General features: G+C 53.0%; 1 protein-coding gene across 1 annotated transcript; it reads left to right on the top strand.

Annotated features, from left to right (window-relative positions):
* Window positions 1-19,956: 19,956 nt before the first annotated feature.
* On the top strand, window positions 19,957-23,774 carry LOC123099062 (beta-fructofuranosidase, insoluble isoenzyme 1). The gene is made up of 7 exons (XM_044521183.1): window positions 19,957-20,217; window positions 20,909-20,917; window positions 21,202-22,070; window positions 22,174-22,332; window positions 22,773-23,017; window positions 23,173-23,263; window positions 23,361-23,774. The coding sequence occupies exons 1-7, from the start codon at window positions 20,031-20,033 to the stop codon at window positions 23,544-23,546; spliced, it is 1,746 nt and encodes a 581-aa protein (XP_044377118.1). The 5' UTR covers window positions 19,957-20,030; the 3' UTR covers window positions 23,547-23,774.
* Window positions 23,775-24,203: the final 429 nt, after the last annotated feature.

Consider the following 24,203-nt stretch of genomic DNA (forward strand, 5'->3'; position numbering starts at 1 on the left):
AAATGCTTTTCACAGCATATCCCTCAACATATCCGGCGCCGCCGGATCTCCGAAAGCCGTTGTAGGAGCATGACCATCCTTTGAAGGAACCTGTTCACTCGTCTCCAGAATAATCGCTGGTTGAAAACCGGATAGTCCGGGGCCTTCATTGTTGGCCCCCGAATCCCGGACGATCGGGGGTTCACCTCTGGGTAATGCCTCCTTCATCCCTCGCGCCGCTTGTTGATCAAGAAAAACCCTCCGAGACGACACTTTGGAGTCGTCCGCCTTATTGGGCGAGGAAGCCGGGGGAGGTGTCTCGCTTTCCATCATCTCTGGGAGAAGATCTCCCGAAGCAGAGGATTGCTCAGGAAAACTCTGCGCTGAACTATAAAGATACACATGTACGTTACATGTCGCTTCGGTAACAGGAAAGGAACGGGATGTGATTAAAGCACCCTGGATTCACTTACGATTTGGTCAAAGTCCTGTCCTCACGGCAGAGCTGTGCAACGGCGTCGCCTCCCAATCCTGAGCCGCCTGACGATGGCATTTTGCCTCTCTTGGGAGTCGGTTCCTCCCAGCCTTCGGAGGCGGCCCTTTTCTTCCTATATGGAGAAGGGATGCTTGCTTCTCCTTCGCCTCTGTCTTCGGGCGAAGAAATGTTGATTTCTCCGGACCCGATGTCTAATTTACCTCCAGAACAAAGTCCATCCCTGGTCTTCCCGCTCTCCACCTTGCCTTCCTCCACTGGCGCCTGGTATGGTGCCGGTGCCAGCATCCTTGTTAGCACGGGGTCCGTTTAGTCTTCGGGAAGGGGGGCCGGACACCTAATCCGTTCCGCTTTCTTTATCCAGCCCTGGAAAGAGATGGTTTGCTCAGTATCTTACCACAGGATACCTGATTACGAGGTGTTCGGCGGACGGGCACTTACCGTGGTATCCGGATGGTTATAGTCAAGGTCGATGTCTTCGGTAGTATCCGGCCACTGTTTTCGTTTCCCGAAAAATAATTTCCACACCCCTTTGTGCGTAGTGCCAAAGAAGTGTTGAAGTGTCCGCGGCCCTTCGGGATTAAACTCCCACATGCGGAGAGGCCGCCTCTGGCCCGGCAAGGTCCGACGGACCAGCATTACTTAAATAACATTGATAAGATCAATGTCCCTCTCAAGGAGGCTCCAGATGCGGCTCTGCAGAGTCTGTACCTCGTCAATTGATCCCCAGTCCAACCCTTATCAATCCATGATGCGAGCTGAATTGGAGGGCTGGGTCAAAACGCAGGCGCAGCCGCTGTCGGTGTCAAAACCTGCGGATCTTGGGTAGGGGGTCCCGAACTGTGCGTCTAGGATCGATGGTAACAGGAGATGAGGGACACGATGTTTACCCAGGTTCGGGCCCTCTCTATGGAGGTAATACCCTACTTCTTGCTTGATTGATCTTGATGAATATGAGTATTACAAGAGTTGATCTACCATGAGATCGTAATGGCTAAACCCTAGAAGTCTAGCCTATATGACTATGGTAATGTGTATGTATCCTTTCCGGACTAACCCCTCCGATTTATATAGACACCGGGGTAATCTAGTGTTTACATAGAGTTGGTTACATAAGAAGGAACCTTCATAATCGGTCACCAAGCTTGCCTTCCACGCCATGTAGAGTCCAATCCGGACACGGGTACAGTCTTCGGCCTTCATGTCTTCGCAGCCCATCAGTCCGGCCCATGGATAACGGGCCGGACGCCGGAGGACCCCTTAGTCCAGGACTCCCTCAGTAGCCCCTGAACCTGGCTTCAATGACGAGGAGTCCGGCGCGCAGATTGGCTTCGGCATTGCAAGGCGGGTTCCCCTTTCCGAACTCCAAGATAGTCTTCGGACGCGATGATAGTATCCGGACCTGCCACATACACACCATACATAACCGCGGAGAGAATATATATTTTTTTTACACGAGTTCTATCCGCTGACAGCTTTTTTATAGCACGGCATCACGTCTGTCCGGTCATAATTTCGAACCGTTTTTCGTCTGCCGCTCCACGTTTTTGAGACGCGGTTGCCATTGGCACGTCTTGTCAAAGCAGAGATCGTGTCCCCTTATCGCGGGGTTCTCATCAATGCGGGCATGGGTAATCCAACCGTGCCGTTTATACAACCCTTGGGAATAGGCGAGTTTTTAGGACGAGTGGGGAGGCACTTGATATTCGCTACCTTTATAAGGGGATAAGGACTCTCTCCCTTTACCCACACCCTTTCTCTCCTTCAGTCCTTCCGTCCTTCAGCTCTAGCGCCCAAGCTTTAGCTTTTCCTCGTTCGAGAAGGCACTCCAAACATGTCCGGATCTGGAGCTGGAGGCAAGTGGATGGCCTCCTCCGTCAAGAAGAAGGACATCACGGAGCTCCGGGAGGCCGGCTATTTAGCCAAGGAGATTGCTCACCGACTCCCGGCAAAAGGGCAAATCGTCCCTACCCCCGAGCCCCGTGAGAGGGTTGTGTTTCTCACAGACTTTGTCCGTGGGCTGGGATTCCCTCTTCATCCATTTGTCCGTGGATTGATGTTTTACTATGGGTTGGAATTCCACGATCTGGCCCCCAACTTTATCCTCAATATCTCGGCATTTATCATCGTGTGTGAGGCCTTTCTCCGCATTCCACCTCACTTCGTCCTATGGCTGAAGACCTTCAATGTGAAACCGAAGGTGGTGAGTGGTCAACAAGCAGAGTGCGGAGGCGCCATGGTGGGCAAGATGCCCAATGTCAACTGGCCCGAAGGCTCCTTCGTGGAGACGGTGAAGGGATGGCAATCGGGGTGGTTTTACATCACCGAGCCGCGTGACACCGATTGGGTAGCAGCCCCCAAATTCTGATCCGGAGTTCCGATGCGGCTCACTTCCTGGCAAGAGAAGGGCCTGACCTGGGGATCTTCGAACGAGATAACTAGGCTCCAGACATGCGTCCAGAACATGATAACCAAGAAGATCAAGCTTGTGAATGTGATCCAGGTTATGCTCATTCGCCGGATCCTTCCGTGGCAACGCCGAACTTGCTATTTGTGGGAGTACGACCCAGCCAAGCACCAGACGCTGCTAGAGCTCTTCGGCGCAATGCACGAAGGTATCTGGAAAGCGCTCTTCAAGACTGGCGAGACGCCACCGCCCACGACTGAAGATCGCCGGCTTAGCTTAAAGCGCCAGGCCAATCCGGTAAGTCTTTTAATGTTTTCAAGGTATACCCTTCACCGACATATTTTGAGGATGGATTCTAAGCTCTTCTACCCACTTTGCCAGGCCTGGATCGAGGTGGCGGGGTAGATTAGTTGTCCAACTCCGCTTCCTGAGGAGCAAGAATTCCCACTTCTGACGAAGATGTTGTTTCCGACGCCTTATGACGTGCCGGACAAGAAGGCCGGGAAAGCGGCCAAGGGGACCAGGAGTGGCCTTCGCCGGAAAGAAGCTTCGGACGCGATGTCCGAAGACGAGACTCACTCTTCGTCCGCCGAAGATGACGACGAAGAGGAGGCAGAAGAAGATGACTCCCCACCTCAAGCGGGGAGGAAAAAGAGGGCGGCCTCCAAGAATCTTGAGGCAAAGGCGCCCAAAAGGGGAAAAGGCTCCCCCACGGATAACTCCGCGTGGGATGTCGATAGTAGTCCGGAGTGGCCTTCCCGGGCCAAGCCTCGAGCTAAATCGTAAGTATCAAGAATCCTTACGCGCGCCCGGACGTCCGTCCTTTCTGCCTTGCAATATTTAAGTCGTGTTATTGCAGTCCGGCTCGGGACAGCTCTCCGCTATCTTTATCGGAAGGTTCGCTGGACCCAAAGGAGAGGGCCAGCATGTCGCCGCCGCCCGCTTACTCCCCCTCGGCCAAGGGTGACGACGAGGAGGCGTCTCGAAGGGCCTCCTTGGACCGGGGAAGACTCCGAAGATCGTCAGGGCGGCGCCCCAGGATGACTCCCGGAGCGCCGGATACATGGGGCAAAAAGCCCCAACGGAGACGGACGGTGCGGGCCGAGTTCTAGTCGACCCTCAGCCGGATTCTATTCCAGAGACCTACACAGCTCCGGAATCCGGCAAACGGCCCTTCCCGAAAGGAGGGGGCGTGCTACCAGTGTCCTCTGTCCAACCAGAGGCGTCGGATCATCTACTGGAAGCGCTGCAAGGCGCCTCCATCGTGGATGAGCACCGTGCCCATATGGGTACGGTGGTTGAAAAGGTTCGGTCCGTCAAAAATGGGCTAACCGAAGCCTGTGCTAGCCTTCTAGCAGGCTTTGAGGTGAGCACAAGATTGTAAGAAGAATATCACAGCGTAGACAGTAGCCCCTGATGCTCTGTTCGGTGTCCGGAAAGAAAAGCCGAACAGAGGATCAAAATTAATTTTTGCAGGAGTCTAACATAAAGTGTCTATGTGAATAAGCAGGCCTCGTTGCGGGCTGCTACCGCTCAAACTGCGGAGGTCTCTGGACTGAAGCAGAAACTGGAGCAGGCCGAGGAAGAGCTCGGCCGCGTGAAGAAGCAGCTCGAGGATAGCGAAGGTATGCAGTAACCTGCGTGTATATTGAAGAGTAAATTGTTCAAGCTGACTAAAGTGTCATGAACTTTGTTAGGGGCCACGACCGAGGTGGCGGTCCTCAAAAAGGCGTTAGCCAAGGCAGAGGACAAAGCGGCCAAGGAGCGCGCGAGAAGCACGAGGCCTAGGTGAGCGAGGCGCAGCAACAGCTCCAGGGCGCAATCGAGAGATTTGAGTCCTTGGAGCGCGATTGTAAGGCGCAAGAGTCCGAACTGGCGAAGGTTTGCCAGAGCGCATAGGATGCACGAATCGAAGGCCAGAATGCCCTCCAGGAAATTCAGGCGGCCAAGGAGGTTGCGGCGGGTAAGTCTTTCACCGTGCCAAGCAAGTATATAAAGAAACGTTCCTTGTACTTATCCGAATTTGGGTTTTCCAGGGGCGTTTACGGATCTGCCGTGCAGCGTATCAGATGCTGCCGAGTATTATAGAGCCGAAGAAGGGATGTCTACGAAGAAGCTATTCTGGTCCCAATATCTTGGACCCGAACATCCGGTACCCTTCAGCGACCAGGTAAAGTAGTTGGTCGAGATGCACAGGTCGGCAGAGCTAGCCATGAAGGACCTGATAGTCCGGCTGTGGCCTGCCGAGCATGTACCTAGCAGCTACTTCGGTCTTGTTAAGCGGCTTGTAAGTGCCTGTCCGCGGCTCAAAGCCGTGAAGCGGTCGGTCTGTATTGAAGGTGCGCGTATGGCCTTTGCCCGCGTCAAGACGCATTGGGCAAAGCTGGATGCCAAGAAGCTGATGACCGAGGGACCGCCGGAGGGCAAGGAGCATCGTTGACCCGAGCTCTATTTTGATGGTGTCCTGGAGGGGTCCCGCCTTATGGCGGAGCAATGTTCGAAGGATGTCATATTCCCATGAGAACATTTGTATTATCCTGTCCTGTAATATGGAACAATTATGTTATGTATTATAATGCTTGTGATTTATATTTTACCTCCTGTGCGGCCGTTTATGAAATCTGAGGGTTGACCAGTCGTCGGCTTCTGCCCCCACGTAGATAGTACGGGGGTGTTCGGGATAAATCTAAACACTCTTTACTCCACATTCTGGTCCTTAAAGGAGGTGTTTAGCGCAACGAACAAGGCAATCAGACTATGAGGCCTTTACCGCCCTCACTTAGCCATAGGAGTTTGAAAGAACATGCGGTGCCCCCATGTTTGGTTTTGGTAATTGATGACAATCTCTATGGACTAATGGTTGCCTTGAGTTATATTTGAAGGATTTGTCCATAGGCATTTCTTGAAGTCCATGTGTTGGTTTCAAGGAGTTTATGTGGTGACCAATGTGTTATTAAGGAATTATCCAAAGATTGGTCATGTGAGAGTTGAGCTTATTGCAAGCATGTCTTGAAGAAGAAGATTGTGTGATCATTCATGTTTACCTTCAAGACATCATCCAAATGGAGAGAGTTGGAAAGAGTCAAGGTTGATCAAGACTAAGTCAAGAGTGAATCAAGTTGATCAACACACAAAGCGCACAAGATGTACCGAGGGATCAAGCGATCCCATGGTATGGTAAGCATTGTCAATTACGCTTTGTGTACTAACCCATGGTCTTCGTGAGAGTTCTTTGTGGGGTTAGGTTGCGGTGTGCAAGTTCAAGTGAAGCGGGCAAGTTCAAGTAAAGCATCACGAAGAGATCAAATGCTTGAAGCTTGCCGTCCATTGTGGTGACAATGGACTTGTGAAGATGTGCGGAAGAGTGGCTCACCCATAGTGGAGTATGGGGGAGCAATCAACTAGTCTTCATCGAGCCAACGCAACCAAGAAAGGTGGTCCAACTTGAGGGAGTCAAGATCGTCATCATCTAGCTCAAGTGGACCATGTGCAAGGCAAAGGTTTGCCCTTGATAGGTTTTATATTTTACCGGTCTCATGATGGTAGTTGGGAGACCGGGTTATAGGATCGATTGCCGTACTATCAAGGGGGGCTCTCGATGAGTAGCTTGATCGTATCGTTCGTCGAGACCTCAAACCATTGCATCCTTGCATCATCTTTATTGGTTCTTGTTTGGTTCTTCTCTTTGTGAGTTTTGGAGCTTATGGTCATCTTAATGACAAGCTCGAGTTCATCCAAAACGGAGTTCACTCACATCTTCTATGATGTTTTCGATGTTGGAGGTTATGCCGGTTCTTCTCGGTTGGAGGTTTCACTCCTCTATTTGTTGGCATACCTCCCCTGTTTTGATGCTACTCATCTTCCTCTATCCAACAAGCTTGAGTTTGCTCAATTCGGAGCTCATATGCAGAAGTTATGGCAGTTTTGGTTTCCTAGCGGTAGTACCACGGGCCGGAGCAGTAGTACCGCTTGGGTGCTACAAGCGGTAGTACCGCTCTAGAGCGGTAGTACTGCTCCAGAGCGGTAGTACCGCTGGTAGCCCCCGGCCGTAGTACCGCTGCGGTCTCGTGCTAGTACCGCCTCGATTCGAGGGGTCTTTTTCGTGTCGGGTTTTACGGTACTAGCCGCGGCAGTGGGGGGCCGTAGTACCGCTCGTATGCGGTAGTACCGCCCTGACCACCGCGGTAGTACCGCTCTAGGCCCAGCGACAGTACCGCCAGGGGGAGCGGTAGTACCGCTGGCCAAGCGGTAGTACCGCTCTCTGCGGGGCTGGTGTGGGGGGTAACGGTTGGATTGTTCCCCCCACTATATAAGGGGGTCTTCTTCCCCATTCTACCTTATCCTTTGAGCTCGCGTTCTTCCCCCATTGTTGACCTTCTTCGAGCTTGCTAACTCTCAATCCCTCCATGGATTCTTGCTAGTTTTTGAGGGAAAAGAGAGAGGAGATCTAGATCCACATTTCCACCAATCACTTTCTCCTCTATGTGAGGGGAACCCATTGGATCTAGATCTTGGAGTTCTTGGTGTTCTCCTTCTTGTTCTTCCTCTCATTTTCCTCCCTAGCATTAGTTGCTTCGGTGGGATTTGAGAGAGAAGGACTTGGGCACTCCGTGTGCCCTTGCCATTGCATTTGGTGCATCGGTTTGAGTTCTCCATGGTGATACGTGGAAGTTACAAGTTGAGAAGCTTATTACTCTTGGGTGCTTGGTACCCTTGAGCTTGTTCCTCTTGGGTGCTTGGGCGCCCTAGATGGTTGGTGGTGTTCGGAGCTCAATCATTGTGGTGTAAAGCTCCGGGAAAGCGTCGGGGTCTCCAATTAGGTTGTGGAGATCGCCCCGAGCAATTTGACGGGTACCGGTGACCGCCCCCAAGGGTTGACAAAGTGTACGGGTTCGGTGACCGCCCCCAAGGGTTGCCATTTGTACGGGTTCGGTGACCGCCCTCAAGAGTCCCTTAGTGGAATCACGGCATCTTGCATTGTGCGAGGGCGTGAGGATATTACGGTGGCCCTAGTGGCTTCTTAGGGAGCATTGTGCCTCCACACCGCTCCAAACGGAGATTAGCATCCGCAAGGGTGTGAACTTCGGGATACATCGTCGTCTGCGCGTGCCTCGGTTATCTCTTACCCGAGCCCTTTACTTATGCACTTTACTTTGTGATAGCCATATTGTTTCTTGTCATATATCTTGCTATCACTTAGTTGTTTATCTTGCTTAGCATAAGTTGTTGGTGCACATAGGTGAGCCTAGTTGTTGTAGGTTTTGTGCTTGTCAAATTAACCGCTAGGTTTATTCCGCATTTGTTCAAGCCTAAACCGTAATTATTTTAAAGCGCCTATTCACCCCCCCCCTCTAGGCGACATCCACGATCTTTCAGAGTTTGACAATTAAGAAAGTTGGCGAAGCCCCTGGTATTCGGAAGGCCGAACTAGGGGCGTTGTACACGCCTAATCGGGGGAACCGATTCTTCGCGAGAAGCGGAAAAAAAATCTCTAACGATTTGGGACCTCTCGAACAGCTGACCAGCTCTCACCGCATCATGATAGTCAGTTTTCGGCTTTCTCTACTGAGGTGCTCGTCCGGAAGAACCGGGACACAATCGCAGTAGTTCTCCCTTTACTACCCTAGTCAATATAACGGAACGTAAGGTAGCAAGCAAAGGAGCCGGGCAACCCAACTATTGACCAAAGACATGATTCGGAGCCGATGCATATAATGCTATAAGTTCGGGATGCCGAACTATACTGTAAAAGTGTTCAGACTTTTATTGCCGTAATGCGGGGTGTGATGAAGCCCCTGGCGTAATGATAGGTATAGTGGTGTACGCGTGCGATAAGCAATATATACAAAGGTGAGAAAACAGGAAAAATTAAGTAATAAGCTGACCCCACCATGTATTCACTATTGTGATGTAATTAGTACGTCGAGGCGTACTTTGTGCAAGTAATGCGATAAGCAAGTAAAGCTATTTAACGTGCCGCAACCAAGGGCGAGCTGCATGCGGGTATGTAAGACAGGTATGGCAATCGTTTGATAGATACCACCTGGGGATTCCCTTGTACGCCAAAGCTCCTCGCCTCCTTGGCGTGTTCCGCAAGCGGGTCATCCGCATAGACCTCGAAAAGAGAAAAAACAAGTAATAAAGAGAAAAAGTAAAGGCGTGCGAATCCCAGGGTCGGTCTAGCTGCACTGTGGGTCGCGAGCGAGTTATGCCTCCGTCGGTACCCGTGGGGTTTTGAGTGCATAATTATGTACGCGCGGTACGAACGCCATTTCCTCATCGGGGTTGGGACGGAGGCCGAATTATTAATTCAGCTCTTGACGAACCGAGCTGCCCTGTTGCAGTGTAGTCCAGACCTTCTTAACGATGTCCGGGGGCTCGGCGGCCGGATTATGGTGCCGCTTTAGAAGGCCGCTCTGTACTTTTGTTGCTAGGGCTGCGGTGTGCTCCTCTGTACGGAGGGAACGTTCCGTGTTTCCATTTACTGTAATGACGCCGCGTGGACTGGGCATCTTGAGCTTGAGATAAGCATAATGTGGCGCCGCGTTGAATCTAGAAAACGCTGTTCGTCCGAGCAGTGCGTGGTAACCGCTGCGGAAGGGGACGATATGAAAGATTAGCTCTTCGCTTCGGAAGTTATCCGGGGAACCAAAGACCACCTCCAGCGTGATTGAGCCCGTACAACGGGCCTCTACGCCTGGTATGACTCCTTTAAAGGTAGTTATCGTGGGCTTGACTCCTGAGGGATTAATGCCCATTTTGCGTACTGTATCCTGATAGAGCAGGTTGAGGCTGCTGCCACCGTCCATTAGGACTCGTGTCATGTGGAATCCGTCGATAATTTGGTCGAGTACCAATGCGGCCGAACCGCCATGTCGAATACTAGTTGGATGATCTCGACGATCAAAGGTGATAGGGAATGACGACCATGGGTTGAATTTTGGGGCGACTGGCTCTACCGCGTAGACATACCTGAGTGCGCACATGCGCTCCCTTTTGGGGATGTATGTCGCATATATCATGTTCACCATTTTGACTTGAGGCGGGAATTTCTTCTGCCCCCCCCCCCCCCGTGTTCGGCTGCCGGGGCTCCTCATCATCGTCCTCGCTCTGTGATTCCTCTTCCTTGTTTCCGCTATTTACCCTGTTGGCTTGCTTAAAGACCCGGCAATCTCTGTTAGTATGGTTGGCCGGTTTGTCTGGGGTGCCATGTATCTGGCACAAACGATCGAGTATGCGGTCCAAGCTGGATGGTCCTCCGCTGTTCCTTTTATAGGGCTTCTTTCGCTGGCCGGACTTGGAGCCACTGAATCCGGCGTGAACTGGAGTGTCATTGGTGTTATCGCCATTACTTCAGCGTTTGTGTCTGTTGCGCCGGAGCTTGCCGATGCTATTTCTGGCCTCGGAGGGGCCTGCTTTGCTGGCTGTGTTTGTACTGCGAGCCAGCCAACTATCCTCTCCCGCGCAAAAGCGGGTCATAAGTGCCGTGAGGGCTGCCATGGACCTCGGCTTTTCTTGGTCGAGGTGGCGTGCTAGCCATTCGTCATGGATGCTGTGTTTAAAGGCCGCTAGGGCTTCAGCATCCGGACAGTCAACGATCTGGTTCTTTTTGGTTAGGAACCTAGTCCAGAATTTTCTGGCTGATTCTCCATATTGTTGAACTATATGGCTTAAGTCATCGGCATCGGGTGGCAGGACATATGTACCATGGAAGTTGTCGAGGAAGGCTTCTTCCAAGTTCTCCCAGCTGCCCATGGAGTTCTCAGGCAGACTATTTAGCCAGTGTCGAGCTGGTCCTTTGAGCTTTAACGGGAGGTATTTGATAGCGTGGAGGTCATCTCCTCGGGCCATGTGGATGTGGAGAATAAAATCTTCGATCCACACTGCGGGATCGGTTGTTCCGTCGTATGATTCAATATTGAAAGGCTTGAACCCCTCGGGGAATTCGTGATCCAGCACCTCGTCTGTGAAGCAGAGAGGGTGTGTGGCGCCTCTATAGCGGGCCGCGTCACGGCGCACCTCCGACGAAGTCCGTCTGTGGTTATCGGCCTGGGTGTGATTGAGTTTGTCACGTCCGAATAGGTAGCTGTCATCCCGAGTAGGGAAGCGTCCTCGCGATCCGTATATTGATCTGGTGTGTCCTGCTCTACTGTCCAATTCCTGCCGAAGGTCGTATGTATGGTCCCGAGCTGGTCTGTCCCTGTGTTTGCGAGGCGGTGGGGCGGGCTGTTGTTCGGCCTGAGTTGCCGTTTTATCCCGACCGCGGGGTGGTCGGTCTGCCGCACTATCCCGACCGCGTGGTGGTCGGTCCGCATTGCGCGAGGGAGGTATGGGATCTGGTGCCTCCTCATCGAACTGAGGTAGCAGTCTGCGTTTTGGGTAACTCTTGGCTGGGCGCTTGAGGCCGTATTCTTCGGCTGCCAGGACATCGGTCCATCTATCGATGAGTAGGTCTTGATCTGCTTGGAGCTGCTGCTGCTTTTTCTTTAGGCTTCTTGAAGTAGCTATGAGCTGGCGCTTAAAGCGCTCCTGCTCGAGGGGTGCCTCAGGCACGATGAAGTCCTCATTGCCAAGGTTCTCATCATCCTCGGAGGGTGGATGATAACTATCATCATCTGGGTCATTGGGCGTGGCCTGTTTATCAGGGTTAACTTGCTCGTTGTCTCGCTCCTCCTGTTCGGATGCGGCTCCAACAGGGTCTTCATTGTTTTCAGCGTCGCCCGGAGTACTGTTTTCTCCGGTGCCAGTGTTGCCATTTTTTGAGCGACGAGGATTAGAGCGGCATTTAGGGCGTCGGCGCTTGGACTGTGTCTCGGAGGGTTTATTCTCATCTGGCTCTTCTTTGTCGTCGCCAGATCCTTTAGGTGTATCAACCATGTACACGCCGTACGAAGAGGTGGCCGTCCAACGTTCGGTGAATGGCGGGTCTTGGCCCTGCTCCTTGTCGACATCATCATCCATACCGTCGATGTCTTCGGAGCCATAATCGAGCTCGTCGGTTAGGTCCTCGACGGTAGCTATGAAGTGGGTGGCGGGTGGGAAGCAAAATTCCCCATCATTAGTATCTAACTCGAACCGAACATAGTTTGGCTGCGAGTCCTTCTCCAAGGACAAATTCCTTACAGAGTTCAGCACATCACCCAAAGGTGAGTGCTGGAAAACGTCTGCGGCGCTGAATTCGAAGACCGATAACCGATCTAGCTTGGTGTCCGCAGGCGTACACGGTCCGGAACTTATAGCCGGAGACGAGTCCGAAGTTCCGTTGAAGAAAATATTGCAGGGTGTTGAGTCCGTGTGCGGCTCCAACGCCGCGGACTCTATGGCGTTGGATGGCACGATCTGCTTTGGTTCTAAGGTCGTTGCAGCAACAGGAACCATCTCCTGGATGGGATCCGATGACAGATTTAAGTCATGTTCATCGAAGCGAGGGGAAGCGATCGCCGCGGTCGCAAATCCCTTGAAGATCAAGTCTCCACGGATATCTGCGACGTAGTTCAGGCTTCCAAATCTGACCTGATGGCCAGGGGCGTAGCTATCGACCTGCTCCAGATGGCCAAGTGAGTTGGCCCGCAGTACGAAGCCGCCGAACATGAAAATCTGTCCGGGGAGGAAGGTTCCTCCTTGGACAGCGCCATTATCGACGATTGAAGGGGCCATCGAACCTTTTGTCGACGGCACAGTGGAACTCTCAATGAAAGCACCAATGTCGGTGTCAAAACCGGCGGATCTCGGGTAGGGGGTCCCGAACTGTGCGTCTAGGATCGATGGTAACATGAGACAGGGGACACGATGTTTACCCAGGTTCGGGCCCTCTCTATGGAGGTAATACCCTACTTCCTGCTTGATTGATCTTGATGAATATGAGTATTACAAGAGTTGATCTACCACGAGATCGTAATGGCTAAACCCTAGAAGTCTAGCCTATATGACTATGGTAATGTGTATGTATCCTTTCCGAACTAACCCCTCCGGTTTATATAGACACCGGGGGAATCTAGGGTTTACATAGAGTCGGTTACATAAGAAGGAATCTTCATAATCGGTCGCCAAGCTTGCCTTCCACGCCAAGTAGAGTCCAATCCGGACACGGGTACAGTCTTCGGCCTTCATGTCTTTGCAGCCCATCAGTCCGACCCATGGATAACAGGTCGGACGCCCGAGGACCCCTTAGTCCAGGACTCCCTCAGCCGCCCACTTGGAGCCACGGGGCTCGGTGATATAGAACCACTCCCGTTGCCATAAGTCAGAGGACTCGGTGAAGGATCCTTTTAGCCAAGGAGCGCTATTAAGCTTGCTCACGGAGGCGCCACCACACTCTGCCTGCTTCCCCTCTATCATCTGCGGCTTCACACTGAAGGTCTTGAGCCACAAGCCGAAGTGTGGAGGGATCCGGAGGAAGGCCTCGCACGTGACCATAAACGCCGAGATAAGAAGAACAGAGTTTGGGGCCAGATCGTGAAAATCCAGCCCGTAGTAGAACATGAGCCCTCGAACAAAGGGATTAAGGGCAAAGCCTAACCCTCGGAGGAAGTGGGAGATGAAACGACCCTCTCGCCAGATCTAGGGGTAGGGATAACCTGCCCTTCGGCAGGGAGCCGATGGAGGATTTCTACGGTCAGATATCTCGCTGCCCTAAGCTTCGCAATATCCTCTTCTGTAATAGAAGAAACCACCCACCGACCGGAAAGGCTGGATCCGGACATGACTAAGGCTTGTGGTGGTCGAAACTTGGGTTTTAGAACTTGAGATAGCAAGGGTTGAGGAAGAAGCAAACGTGGAAGAGAGAAAGGCGGGCGTGTACCCCTTTATAAAGGCCGTGAGTATCTAAACGCCTACTCCTGGGCCTTAAAACTTGCCTTTTTCCAAGGAGTCGTACCCCAAAGACGGTTGGGTTACCCACGTCCGTGTTGATAAGAATCCCTTAATAAGTGGGACACGATCTCGGCTTGGATAAGACATGCCAATAAAGCCACACCTCGAAACCTGGGGCTGCAGGCTAACAACGGGTTTAAAATAATATCCCGGCGGTGACGTGGCGTCATGCTATGAATAGTTGTTGGTAGGTTGGGCTTATAAATTATTGTCTCCTCCGTGGAAGTATACAAAGCTTATGTTACAGGTCCGGACACGTTCAATACGTCCGAAGACTATCTTGGAGTTCGGAAGAAGGAACCCTCCTTGCAATGCCGAAGACAGATCTATGCGCCGGATACCTTGTCATTGAAGCCAGGTTCAGGGGCTACTGAGGGAGTCCTAGACTAAGGGGTCCTCGGGAATCCGGCCTGTTAGCCGTGGGCCAGACTGATAGGCAGTGAAGAGACGAAGACCGAAGACTGCACCCGTGTCCGGATGGGACTCTCCTTGGCGAGGAAGGCAAGCTTGGCGATCAAACATGTGGATTCCTTTCTTTGCAACCGACCTTGTGTAACCCTAGATCCTCCCGGTGTCTATATAAACCGGAGGACTTAGTCCGGAGGCGAGATATTCATCATAGTCATATAGGCTAGACTTTTAGGGTTTAGCCATTACGATCTCGTGGTAGATCAACTCTTGCAATACTCATATTCATCGAGATCAATCAAGCAGGAAGTAGGGTATTACCTCCATAGAGAGGGCCCGAACCTGGGTAAACATCGTGTCCCCTGTCTCCTGTTACCATCGACCTTAGACGCACAGTTCGGGACCCCCTACCCGAGATCCGCCGGTTTTGACACCGACAGCCGCCTGTACCAGAGCCTGGGCCGCCTGCGCCACCTCCATCTGTTGCCGACGGCGACGCCTGGCCTCCGCAGTCGACTCCGAGAGGATGGAGTTCAGGATGGCGTGCTGCTCCGGCCACACATCCACGTCCTTCTCCATCGCCGGCGCCTCCTCCTCCCCCACAACCAACGGCGGCGCCTCCCCCTCCCCCACATCCAACGGCGGCGTCTCCTCCATCGGCTCCTCCTCCTCCTCTTCCTCCTCTGCCGGCACCTCCTCCTCCTCCTCCTCCTCGAAATCCTCCTCCGGTTCCAGAGGTAGCCCCTCTTCCCTACGGATCCGGACCTGCTCAAGGAGGAAGAGACGGTGCTGGATCGTGTAGTAGTGGCGGCGTGGGGGCATGGCTAACGGGCTCGAGTGGCCGTGGAGGGAGGGAAGAGGCGGATGTGCTATTGCTGGGGGGCACCGGCCGGTTTAAAATAGCCGGCTACGGCCTCGGGCGGGGAGCCGGAGCGGCTCCACGCGGCATTCACACCGCAACGACGGTCGAGGCACCCGTCGAACCGTCGGGTTTCCTGGCGAGTCCATGTGGGGCCACGCCGCCACACAGATGTAGCGGGCATGCCCGGGCACGCACGGGCTCCGCCATATCCGCCTCATATTTGGGCTGGATATGAGGGGGGTGCCGGTTAGCCCGGGCGTTCGAGGGCGATTTGAGAGGCCAGGTTGGGTCGAAATTTCATGACCGGTCAATGAATGGACGGCCTGCCCGAGCATTTGAGACGGATTTGAGGGGTCCGGTTGTAGATGCTCTAATGTCAGGCATTTTTTGGCACTATATATTATGGGACGGAGGGAGTAGTTGGCTTAATTGAGATGATGCAGCCTAATAGTAGCCGTTTATTCTCAACCCACACCATTGACCTTGACTATCGCTTCGCATATACGGCTCCGATGAACTGCAGTTTGCAGGACAATACATTTGAAACCAACCATCGATTAAAATCTAGGACTCCCCTCCCGCGTCTAGGGTTCCCCCTCCTCCCACCCGCCGCCGCCGACCGCTGGCCTAGCCTCCCACCTCCGTCCCCTTCTGCCACCCTCCTTCCCCCATCCAGATCCGTCCTCGCGCCTCCTCCCCGGGAGGTGGCCGAGGCGGAGCTCGAGCTCCTCTCCTGCGGGCTCCCTCCTCCCCCGTCTCCCCCGCCCCTGAAGGCGGACGGCCCCGGCGCTGGCCCGGGTGGTGCCGGCGGCGGCGGGCCTTCTAGTCCCCGCGCGCGCGTGCTCCCTTCTCGGGGCAGGGAGGCGGCGGCGGTGCAGCCCGGTTTGGCTGCGGTTTGGCGGCCCTGCGGCCGCGGCCGGTGGCAGGCGTGGTGTCGGCGCCGCTCCTTGGCGGCGGGGCAGCGTGGTGGAGCAGGGTGGCCGGCGTCGTGCCCCCGGCCCAGATCTGGGCCCGGCGGGCCCCATCTAGGTCCTAGCGGGCCGGGCCCCTGGCGTGGCCTCGTTGTCTGCGGCGTGGTGAGGAGGAGGTGTGGCTCGGATGTGGGGTAGCGGCGCTGATGGCGTGCCGGAAGCAGCGCGAAGGCGGGAGCTTTATGGGCCTAGGAGGGCTCGGCCGGGCCTGTGGGCCCACGGTCCTGGTGTGCTCCTGCTATTGCGTCCGGACGGCTACCGTCGCTGATGGTGGAGGTGGGGCCCTCCCGTGTGCCGACGATGCTGTTGCCCTTGTCCCGGCACCGATTCTTTGCCGTGCTGTCCTCACTTCGCGGTGCCGTGGTGAGACGGCGTGGGGGCCTCAAGACTGCGTTGGCGCTGGGTGGTGGTTGGTTTGGTGGAAGGCTCCGGAGCGCCCGAGGTGCGGGTTGGGATCGGGGGAAACCCCTGTCGGCATGGCCGACACCGGCGCGGTGGCGCCTGTGGGTGCCACCTGACCTTCCGGGAGGGCGTCGGGGGCTACCCTTTCTCTCGCCTCGTCATATACCAGGGGAAACCCTTGCAGCAGCGTCGTCATCGTCGCGATCCTTCTTGGAGGTTTTGATAGGTGCCGGCGCTTCGGAGTCTTGGAGCCTAATGGAAGATCCCGGTGGGCGCAGCGATCGCGAGGCTTCTTCATTTTTGTTGATCTGCCGTTGTCGGCATTCGTTTCTCTTGCTCTTTCTCTGTCGTTTCTTTTGGGCGTGACTGTGCTGCTTCCGCCCCAGCACCTATCCCTGTATGGTTCAGTTGGGTGCTTTGTAATACAAAGCGGGGGGAAACCCTTTTTGGGAGGACAGTACATTTTTTTGCGGGGCGTAGTACAGTACTCCTCCGCCGGTTGCAGCCATAGACAACAGCCCTATCCATTTAAAATCAGGTCGGCTACTTAAATTTGTTTTTTTAGATCAAACCAATTACTTTTTTTACAACAAGATCAAGCCGGTTATTTAGAGCATCTACAACTGTAGAGGACAAATATGACCCCTCAGACGGGGCGGTGATCAGGCACTTCTCAAATAGCCTCGTCCACATCCATGTATTTCATATCCGATCCCCTATATCCATACTAAACCGTGCAACGTCGATCAAACTACATAGATCAGCAAACAGACACAGGCAAGCACAATACTTTCACGGACGATCGGATGTTCAAACGACCACCAGAGTTCAGATAAGCGATGAACAACTTAAAACTACATTTAAAACTTGAAATTAAATTGAAGAAAAGCGGATCCTCACCGCTTCCGGGCCGATCCCTTCCCCTTCTGGTCGCCGGCGTAGCTGTAGCCGTCGGCGGCCGGTGGAGGATCGTTCGAGTCGTCGGACGAGGAGCCGTCACTGTCATCGTCGTCGTCGGAGGTGATGATGAAGCCCTTGAGGCGCCAGACGACCCGGTCCTGCTGGCGTTTGAGCTTCACCAGCCGAGCCGCCTCCGTCACCTTCTCCCTGGCCTCGCGTTCGGGCTGGTCGATAGGTAGCCAGAGAGCCTTCGCATTCTTCCGGCGGAGCCGCCGAGCGTCTGTCTCCACCGTTGTAAGCGACTAGCGATAGACCCACACGAGGAGCCACTCGTCCTGGTCGGGCTCCGCGGGTAACCCGCGGCAGCGGCAGACAGAGCTCTCCGCCGCATCCCTCTCCCTTGCACGCTGCCTCTCGCGGCGGGTGGCGTGCGCCTCTGACTCCGGCGTGCGTGTCCGGGCCGGTGGGGCGGGCACAAGCACCCACCGCTGCCCGCGTGGGGGAGCGGCAAGCGGCGGGGCCAGGGGATGGCGTGGGTGAGGTGCGGACCACGCAGCCCGCGCGGGCCGAGAGGAGCCAGCGCCGGCATACTCGCTGCTACGGCGGGGGAGAGGTGAGACCGATCCGGAACTGCCACCCGTGTCCACCTTGGATCTCTCGAGGGCAATGCAGAGGGCTAGGTCATCGTCGGAGTCGGAGGAGGAGCGACTGCTGGCGCTCGACATGCTCGCAGCAGTCACCAGAGTCGTCAGAGTGGTCGGAGTGGATTGAATCGGAGAAATTGGAGGAAGAAGAAGAGACGGATCGAGAGTGAGAGTGAGTTAGGGTTTTTGGATTGGGATATTTGTGGGGACGAAGTGGAGTCAGGGTGGGCCGGGCCGACGTGGCGGGCATGCCGGGTGCCCCCATATCCACTCCGTATTTGGGCTGGATATGACGGGCGCTGGACAAGCCGGGCGTATGAGGGACGTTTGAGGCGCCCAAAACGTGACCGGGCAAGCCGTCCGGGCGTATGAGAGATGTTTACATATTCTTAGGGCTGTTCGGAGTCCCTCCCCTCCCGGAGCTGGTGAAGCAGCAGTGAAGCCTCCGTTGGGTTTACAGGAAAAAGCAAAGGAATCAAATTCCTGTAGTTTTTCTCTCCGTCGATGCGTTCGGAACACAGGAAATGTGAACAGTACTTCTAAGAAAAGGTGGGCCTATACTCACGATTCCAGAGGAAAAGAAATATCTGCCTCAATCTCATTTTTTCTCGCGTAGGCTTGAGGCAAGAGAGAGCTCGGTTAATAAACAATGTTTCTTTACATGTGGCATGTACGACAAAACACATTTGTTCTATTTTTTTTAATCAGCCCAAGCATCAGCTTCCTATGGTTCTCGCCCCCTTTGCTTCGAACACCAGCCTTTTGTTTCTATCCTTCATTTTTCACTCCTTGGTTTTACCACAGCAATCCTGTGCCTTCAATGAGTGCTGTAGTTTTCTCTCCCTCCAAACCGAACGGGGTAGGGAAAGAGGTGCTTCACATATCCTGACATTTCACGGAACAGCTCCTTAATTAGGAGCCAGTCAGTCATCGTCCAGAAGGACTGGAAGCCCATTCGTGGGTTTCATAGTACGCACTACAGCACCTACTTTCTCGAACGTGCGCGTGTGGTGCAAAACGTGGCCTCATTACGACCAACGGGCCGGCAGATTATATTAGCGGCACTACAAATCCGTTTTAATTTTCACCTAATTTTTTCTCGCCACTTTTCCCTCCACTGTCCAGTAAGTAAGTGTCAACGAAATCATCAAGTGCTTGGATTTAATTTGACCGGCCAAACGAGGTCTGAACGTACGCTTGGTTGGATTGATTTACACGTTTTTGTTTCTTCTCCTGAGCTTGTTCAGATGAAATCTTGTAAGGATTCCCCTGAGCATTACTGCATTTTTCCACAGTTAAATAGGACCGAAACTATCTACTACGACTCTACGAGTCAGAGACTTTTCTCTTGGCCTTGTGGTAGAATTCCCCCCCTTCATCCTCTTGGATATTTCTCCGTGCTGACATGACAATGACACCACAGGGCTTGGCGCCTAATGACCAAGTTGAATGTTCTGGCTTTTCGACTAGTTGCAAGACATGTTGGTGCAATGTCGAAATAACTTAGCTGCATGAATGAAGAAAACAATGCGTGTGCAGTGTCCAATTTCTGGCTTTTCCGACAGAGTATTGCTAACATGTCAGTTGTTTTCATCGACAGTCAAGTTTTTGTTCTCCTTTTTTTTTCTTTCTTTTGCGGGGGGTGCAGTCAAGTTTTGTATACTCACGAAAACTTCGGAAGGGAATAAAACACAGCTTTACCTAGAAAAACTTCAAATAAATAAGTACAATATGAAATAAACTTTTATGACAAACTAGTGATACTATTTGGTACAGTCGATATCGATAAACTCGATCAAAGTTAAAAATGTTTAAACATGGAGTAGCAACCAAACTATGCCTTGTAAACTTGACCCTTGACCGGATGGATGGAGTGGTGCCACTTTTTCTCATACAGTATTTGAAAACGAAATTGCCGATTGATCGGTTGCAAAATTCTAAGCAGCGTCCGCCAATCACATGCGGCATATAGAAAATTCACCCGATTGGTCATACGCGCTAACCCGAGTATTATATAAACTGCCCCATTGGTCTTCTCGCCATCCATCCATCCATCCCTGTCTCCCCCCTCCCTCTTAACTGCAAGCAAGCAATGGGGGCTCCCAAATGGGTGGTTGCGCCATTGGCGCTGCTGCTCCTCCTGCAGCTCGCCGGCGCGTCCCATGACGTCCGACGGAGCCTTGAGGCCGAGGCGGCGACGCCGTCCGTGCCGGCCTCCATTCTTAGCCCCCTGCTCCGGACGGGCTACCACTTCCAACCCCCCATGAACTGGATCAACGGTAAGATACCCACTGCTCTTGCCGGACTTGTCTGAATCTTCTCCGGCCTGTTTATGCTCCGCTCTGTCTTCAAAGTAGATATGGCTCTCGTTCTCAAATACACACATGCATATGTAGCCAGAACATGTCAGGCCGTAGACAGAGAGATATGTCCATCCGTAATGCCGATGCTGAGTTTAGACGTGTGTTCTGTTCGTCATGGGGGCGGATACAACATCACAGACAACAGATAGGTCTGAGAATTCAAGAAAGATAATACATACTAGTATAAACTAGAGTAGTTGTGTAGTTTGTGGTTAGTTTGTAGCCAAGTGTTAGTTTGACCAGCAAAAAGATTGCAGCCCGGACGGCGAGGGCGCGTCAAAATTGATGGCTTTCTTTCTCTCTCGCCGTGTTAGTTAGGGAGTCCTGCAGCTGTTTTCTTCTTCCAGTTCCTTGAGAAAAGTCGAGCTGGAGGTTCAAAGTTTTCGCAGTAGCCGACGACGATGGAGTCCTCCAGCTCACCATGCCACGAATCGTTGTTCAAGATATAATATTACATCTGATCTGTATTTATCTACTAATATATACCTTAATAGTTGTTTTATGTGTCCTCTAATTGTGATGCTTGGTTCTAATTAACTTGTTTTTTTGCTTGTCTCTTTGGGTGTCTGATTGCGATTGCTGGGACGGCAAAACTTATCGACTCCAGATCCGAATGGTACGGCTTCTGCGACCCAATTCCTCTACTTGTCTCTGTCTTCTACTGTTACCCAACCAGATCTTGAACAGTTTGTGCATGTGCGCAGCACTTTTTTAGATTATCAGAGAATCAAAGACCAAATTTAAGTTTTGTTTTTCGATAATAAAGTAATTTAAGTTTTGTAGAAGAAAATATATAATGAAAAAGATGTGCAGTGTATAGGATAGGATGGCCACTCGAGACAAAAGATGCAACTTGTGCTAGCAGCTAGCTGACATGTTTGAGGCTTGGTTTTGGAACAGGTCCGCTCTACTACAAGGGATGGTACCACCTGTTCTACCAGTACAACCCCAAGGGCGCGGTGTGGGGCAACATCATCTGGGCGCACTCGGTGTCGCGCGACCTCATCAACTGGATGGCCCTCGACCCCGCCATCAAGCCCAGCATTCCGACCGACCAGTACGGCGTCTGGTCCGGCTCGGCGACGATCCTGCCCAACGGCACGGTGGCGATGCTCTACACCGGCATCGACCGCCCGGGCACCAACTACCAGATCCAGAACATCGCCTTCCCCAAGGACCCCTCCGACCCGCTGCTCCGCGAGTGGGTCAAGCCCGGCTACAACCCCATCGCCGTCCCCGAGGCCGGCATCAACGCCACGCAGTTCCGCGACCCGACCACCGCCTGGCACGCCGGCGATGGCCTCTGGCGCATGCTCGTGGGCGGGCTCAAGCCCGGCACGCTCCGCGGCATGGCCATCCTGTACCGGAGCAGGGACTTCAAGCACTGGGTCCGCGCCAAGCACCCGCTCCACTCGGCCCTCACCGGCATGTGGGAGTGCCCCGACTTCTTCCCCGTGCGCGAGCCCGGGAAGACGGACGGCCTCGACACCTCCGAGTTCGGCCCGCGCTACAAGTACGTGCTCAAGAACAGCCTCGACCTCACCCGCTACGACTACTACACCGTGGGCACCTACAACAACCGCACGGAGCGGTACGTGCCCGACAACCCCACCGGCGACGTCTACCAGCGGCTCCAGTACGACTACGGCAACTTCTACGCGTCCAAGACCTTCTACGACCCGGCCAAGAACCGCCGCGTGCTGCTGGGCTGGGCCAACGAGTCCGACAGCGTCGCGCACGACAACGCCAAGGGATGGGCCGGCATCCACGTACGTCCTTACTACGTGCTCCCCAGCATCTACCCTCTGCTCGGTTCATCATGCATACAGAAGAGTATATATGATGAACTGATTGGTTGTGCTGCATGTGCAGGCGATCCCGAGGAAGATATGGCTGGACCCCAGCGGCAAGCAGCTGCTGCAGTGGCCCGTGGAGGAGCTGGACCAGCTGAGGGGCAAGGCTGTCAGCGTGGGTGACAAGCTCGTCAAGCCCGGCCAGCACTTTGAGGTCACTGGCCTGCAGTCCTACCAGGTCAGTACCACCACCATGTACCTACTGCTAAATCCGAGTGCAGTCAGTGTCGCTCTCTAGGTAGCTTCTGGTCCATCCATGTCTGACGGGCCACGATCCTTCTTGCGTGCCCAATTCCGGCTTGTCCTTGTCACCATCAGCATGGACTCCAAAGTCACAGGTCCACGCCCGTGTTCCGCTAGATCTTGCTTGCAACTCTCGTTTTCAAGCTCCCTCTTACAGTTTACATTCACACATCTGCATCATCCTCAACCTCACGATTTGAATGGTCATTTGTCACCTACGACTACTAGTACATCACGCAACAAATCGTCCATCAATCCGTCAATGCCGTGGATGCATGTTGTTGGTCCAGATTCGTCAGCTCGTGCACTCCTCGTTTCATTTCCAAACAAGCTTCTTCCCTGGCTAATACTAATCGATCGACTTGATTTTGACAGTCTGACGTGGAGGTGAGCTTCGAGGTGTCGAGCCTGGACAAGGCGGAGCCGTTCGATCCGGCCTACGCCAACGACGCGCAGAAGCTCTGCGGGATGAAGAACGCCGACGTCAAGGGCGGGGTGGGGCCCTTCGGCCTCTGGGTCCTGGCCTCTGACAACCTGGCCGAGAAGACCGCCGTGTTCTTCAGAGTCTTCAAGGATGGGCATGGCAAGCCTCTCGTCCTCATGTGCAGTGACCCCACCAAGTATGATTTCACCACATCTCTCTCTCTCTTTCACCTCCCGTCAACTTCTAAAGAGAATCTGTCCATAGATTTCAAGTGTAAATGGGAAGGAGTATTGCCAGTACATTTTAACTCACCTGACCATTTCCTTTTTTCTTTTTCTTTTGTGCCGACAGGTCATCTCTCACCCCGGGTCTATACAAGCCGACTTTTGCCGGGTTTGTCGACACCGACATTTCGTCCGGGAAGATCTCTCTGAGAAGCTTGGTACGTGCAAGTTCATTTGTAACATCATTTTGTCTAGTGTATTTTCTTTCAAAGGAGTATTTGAATTGCGTCGACCAACATTAATTTTTGTTTTCAGATCGACCGATCGGTGGTTGAGAGCTTCGGCGCCGGAGGGAAGACCTGCATCCTATCGAGAGTGTACCCATCCATGGCGATCGGGAAAGACGCACACCTTTATGTGTTCAACAACGGGGTGACCGATATCAAGGTGTCCAAACTAACGGCGTGGGAGATGAAAAAACCAATGATGAATGGTGCCTAAGTAGTATATACCGTATATGTTTTCTCATGAGTTTAAGTTTTTGTTGAATGCCATTCGACATCGATGCACACCACGCAACTGATTGCTCGTCTTAATGAAGACCTCTTTGAGTAGAAGTGGTTAGAGAAATTTGTTGTACAATTGATAATTTCTGTCACGTGTTGTACGAATAAACATGATGATCCCACGCTGAAGACAATAAAGACCTTAATGAATTTCTTCTTTCCACTGATGTCTCTTTGTACTGTGTCAACGGATGAGATCGATGATGCTAACCTGACTCAACTGTGACGAGATAAGCACTATTATTATTTACAATCTCTTTCCTCGGTGAAGTCAGAAGCACTAGTTTCCTTGTATAAGTCACCAGCCTTCTTTTGGCCATTTGGTCAAACAGAAACATGGTGCACGTTTTTTGCTTTTTTCAAGTACATGTATATACGTATAATAAATAGTGAAAAAATAATGCACAGGGCATGGATGCACGGCAAGCTTCTATGCTAGCTCAACCAGTGGTGCAGATTATTCTTTTTGCAAATAAGCGGTTCAGATTAACCGTTACTAACATGCCAAAAAAGTATAATCAGTTGGAATCTTGAAAAAGGTTAGTGGTAGGTTTACGCAGTACTGGTAGTGGGATAACCACATGATCGTGAT

This window comes from Triticum aestivum, chromosome 4D (assembly GCF_018294505.1).
Source record: "Triticum aestivum cultivar Chinese Spring chromosome 4D, IWGSC CS RefSeq v2.1, whole genome shotgun sequence".
Lineage (NCBI taxonomy): Eukaryota > Viridiplantae > Streptophyta > Magnoliopsida > Poales > Poaceae > Triticum > Triticum aestivum.

Excerpts from the sequence above, each read along its gene's own strand:
- LOC123099062 (XM_044521183.1), top strand. The coding sequence starts at position 20,031 with ATGGGGGCTCCCAAATGGGTGGTTGCGCCATTGGCGCTGCTGCTCCTC. Across the intron at positions 22,333-22,772 it reads CTGGCCTGCAGTCCTACCAG|TCTGACGTGGAGGTGAGCTT; the intron begins GTCAGTACCACC and ends TGATTTTGACAG. Across the intron at positions 23,264-23,360 it reads AGATCTCTCTGAGAAGCTTG|ATCGACCGATCGGTGGTTGA; the intron begins GTACGTGCAAGT and ends TTTTGTTTTCAG.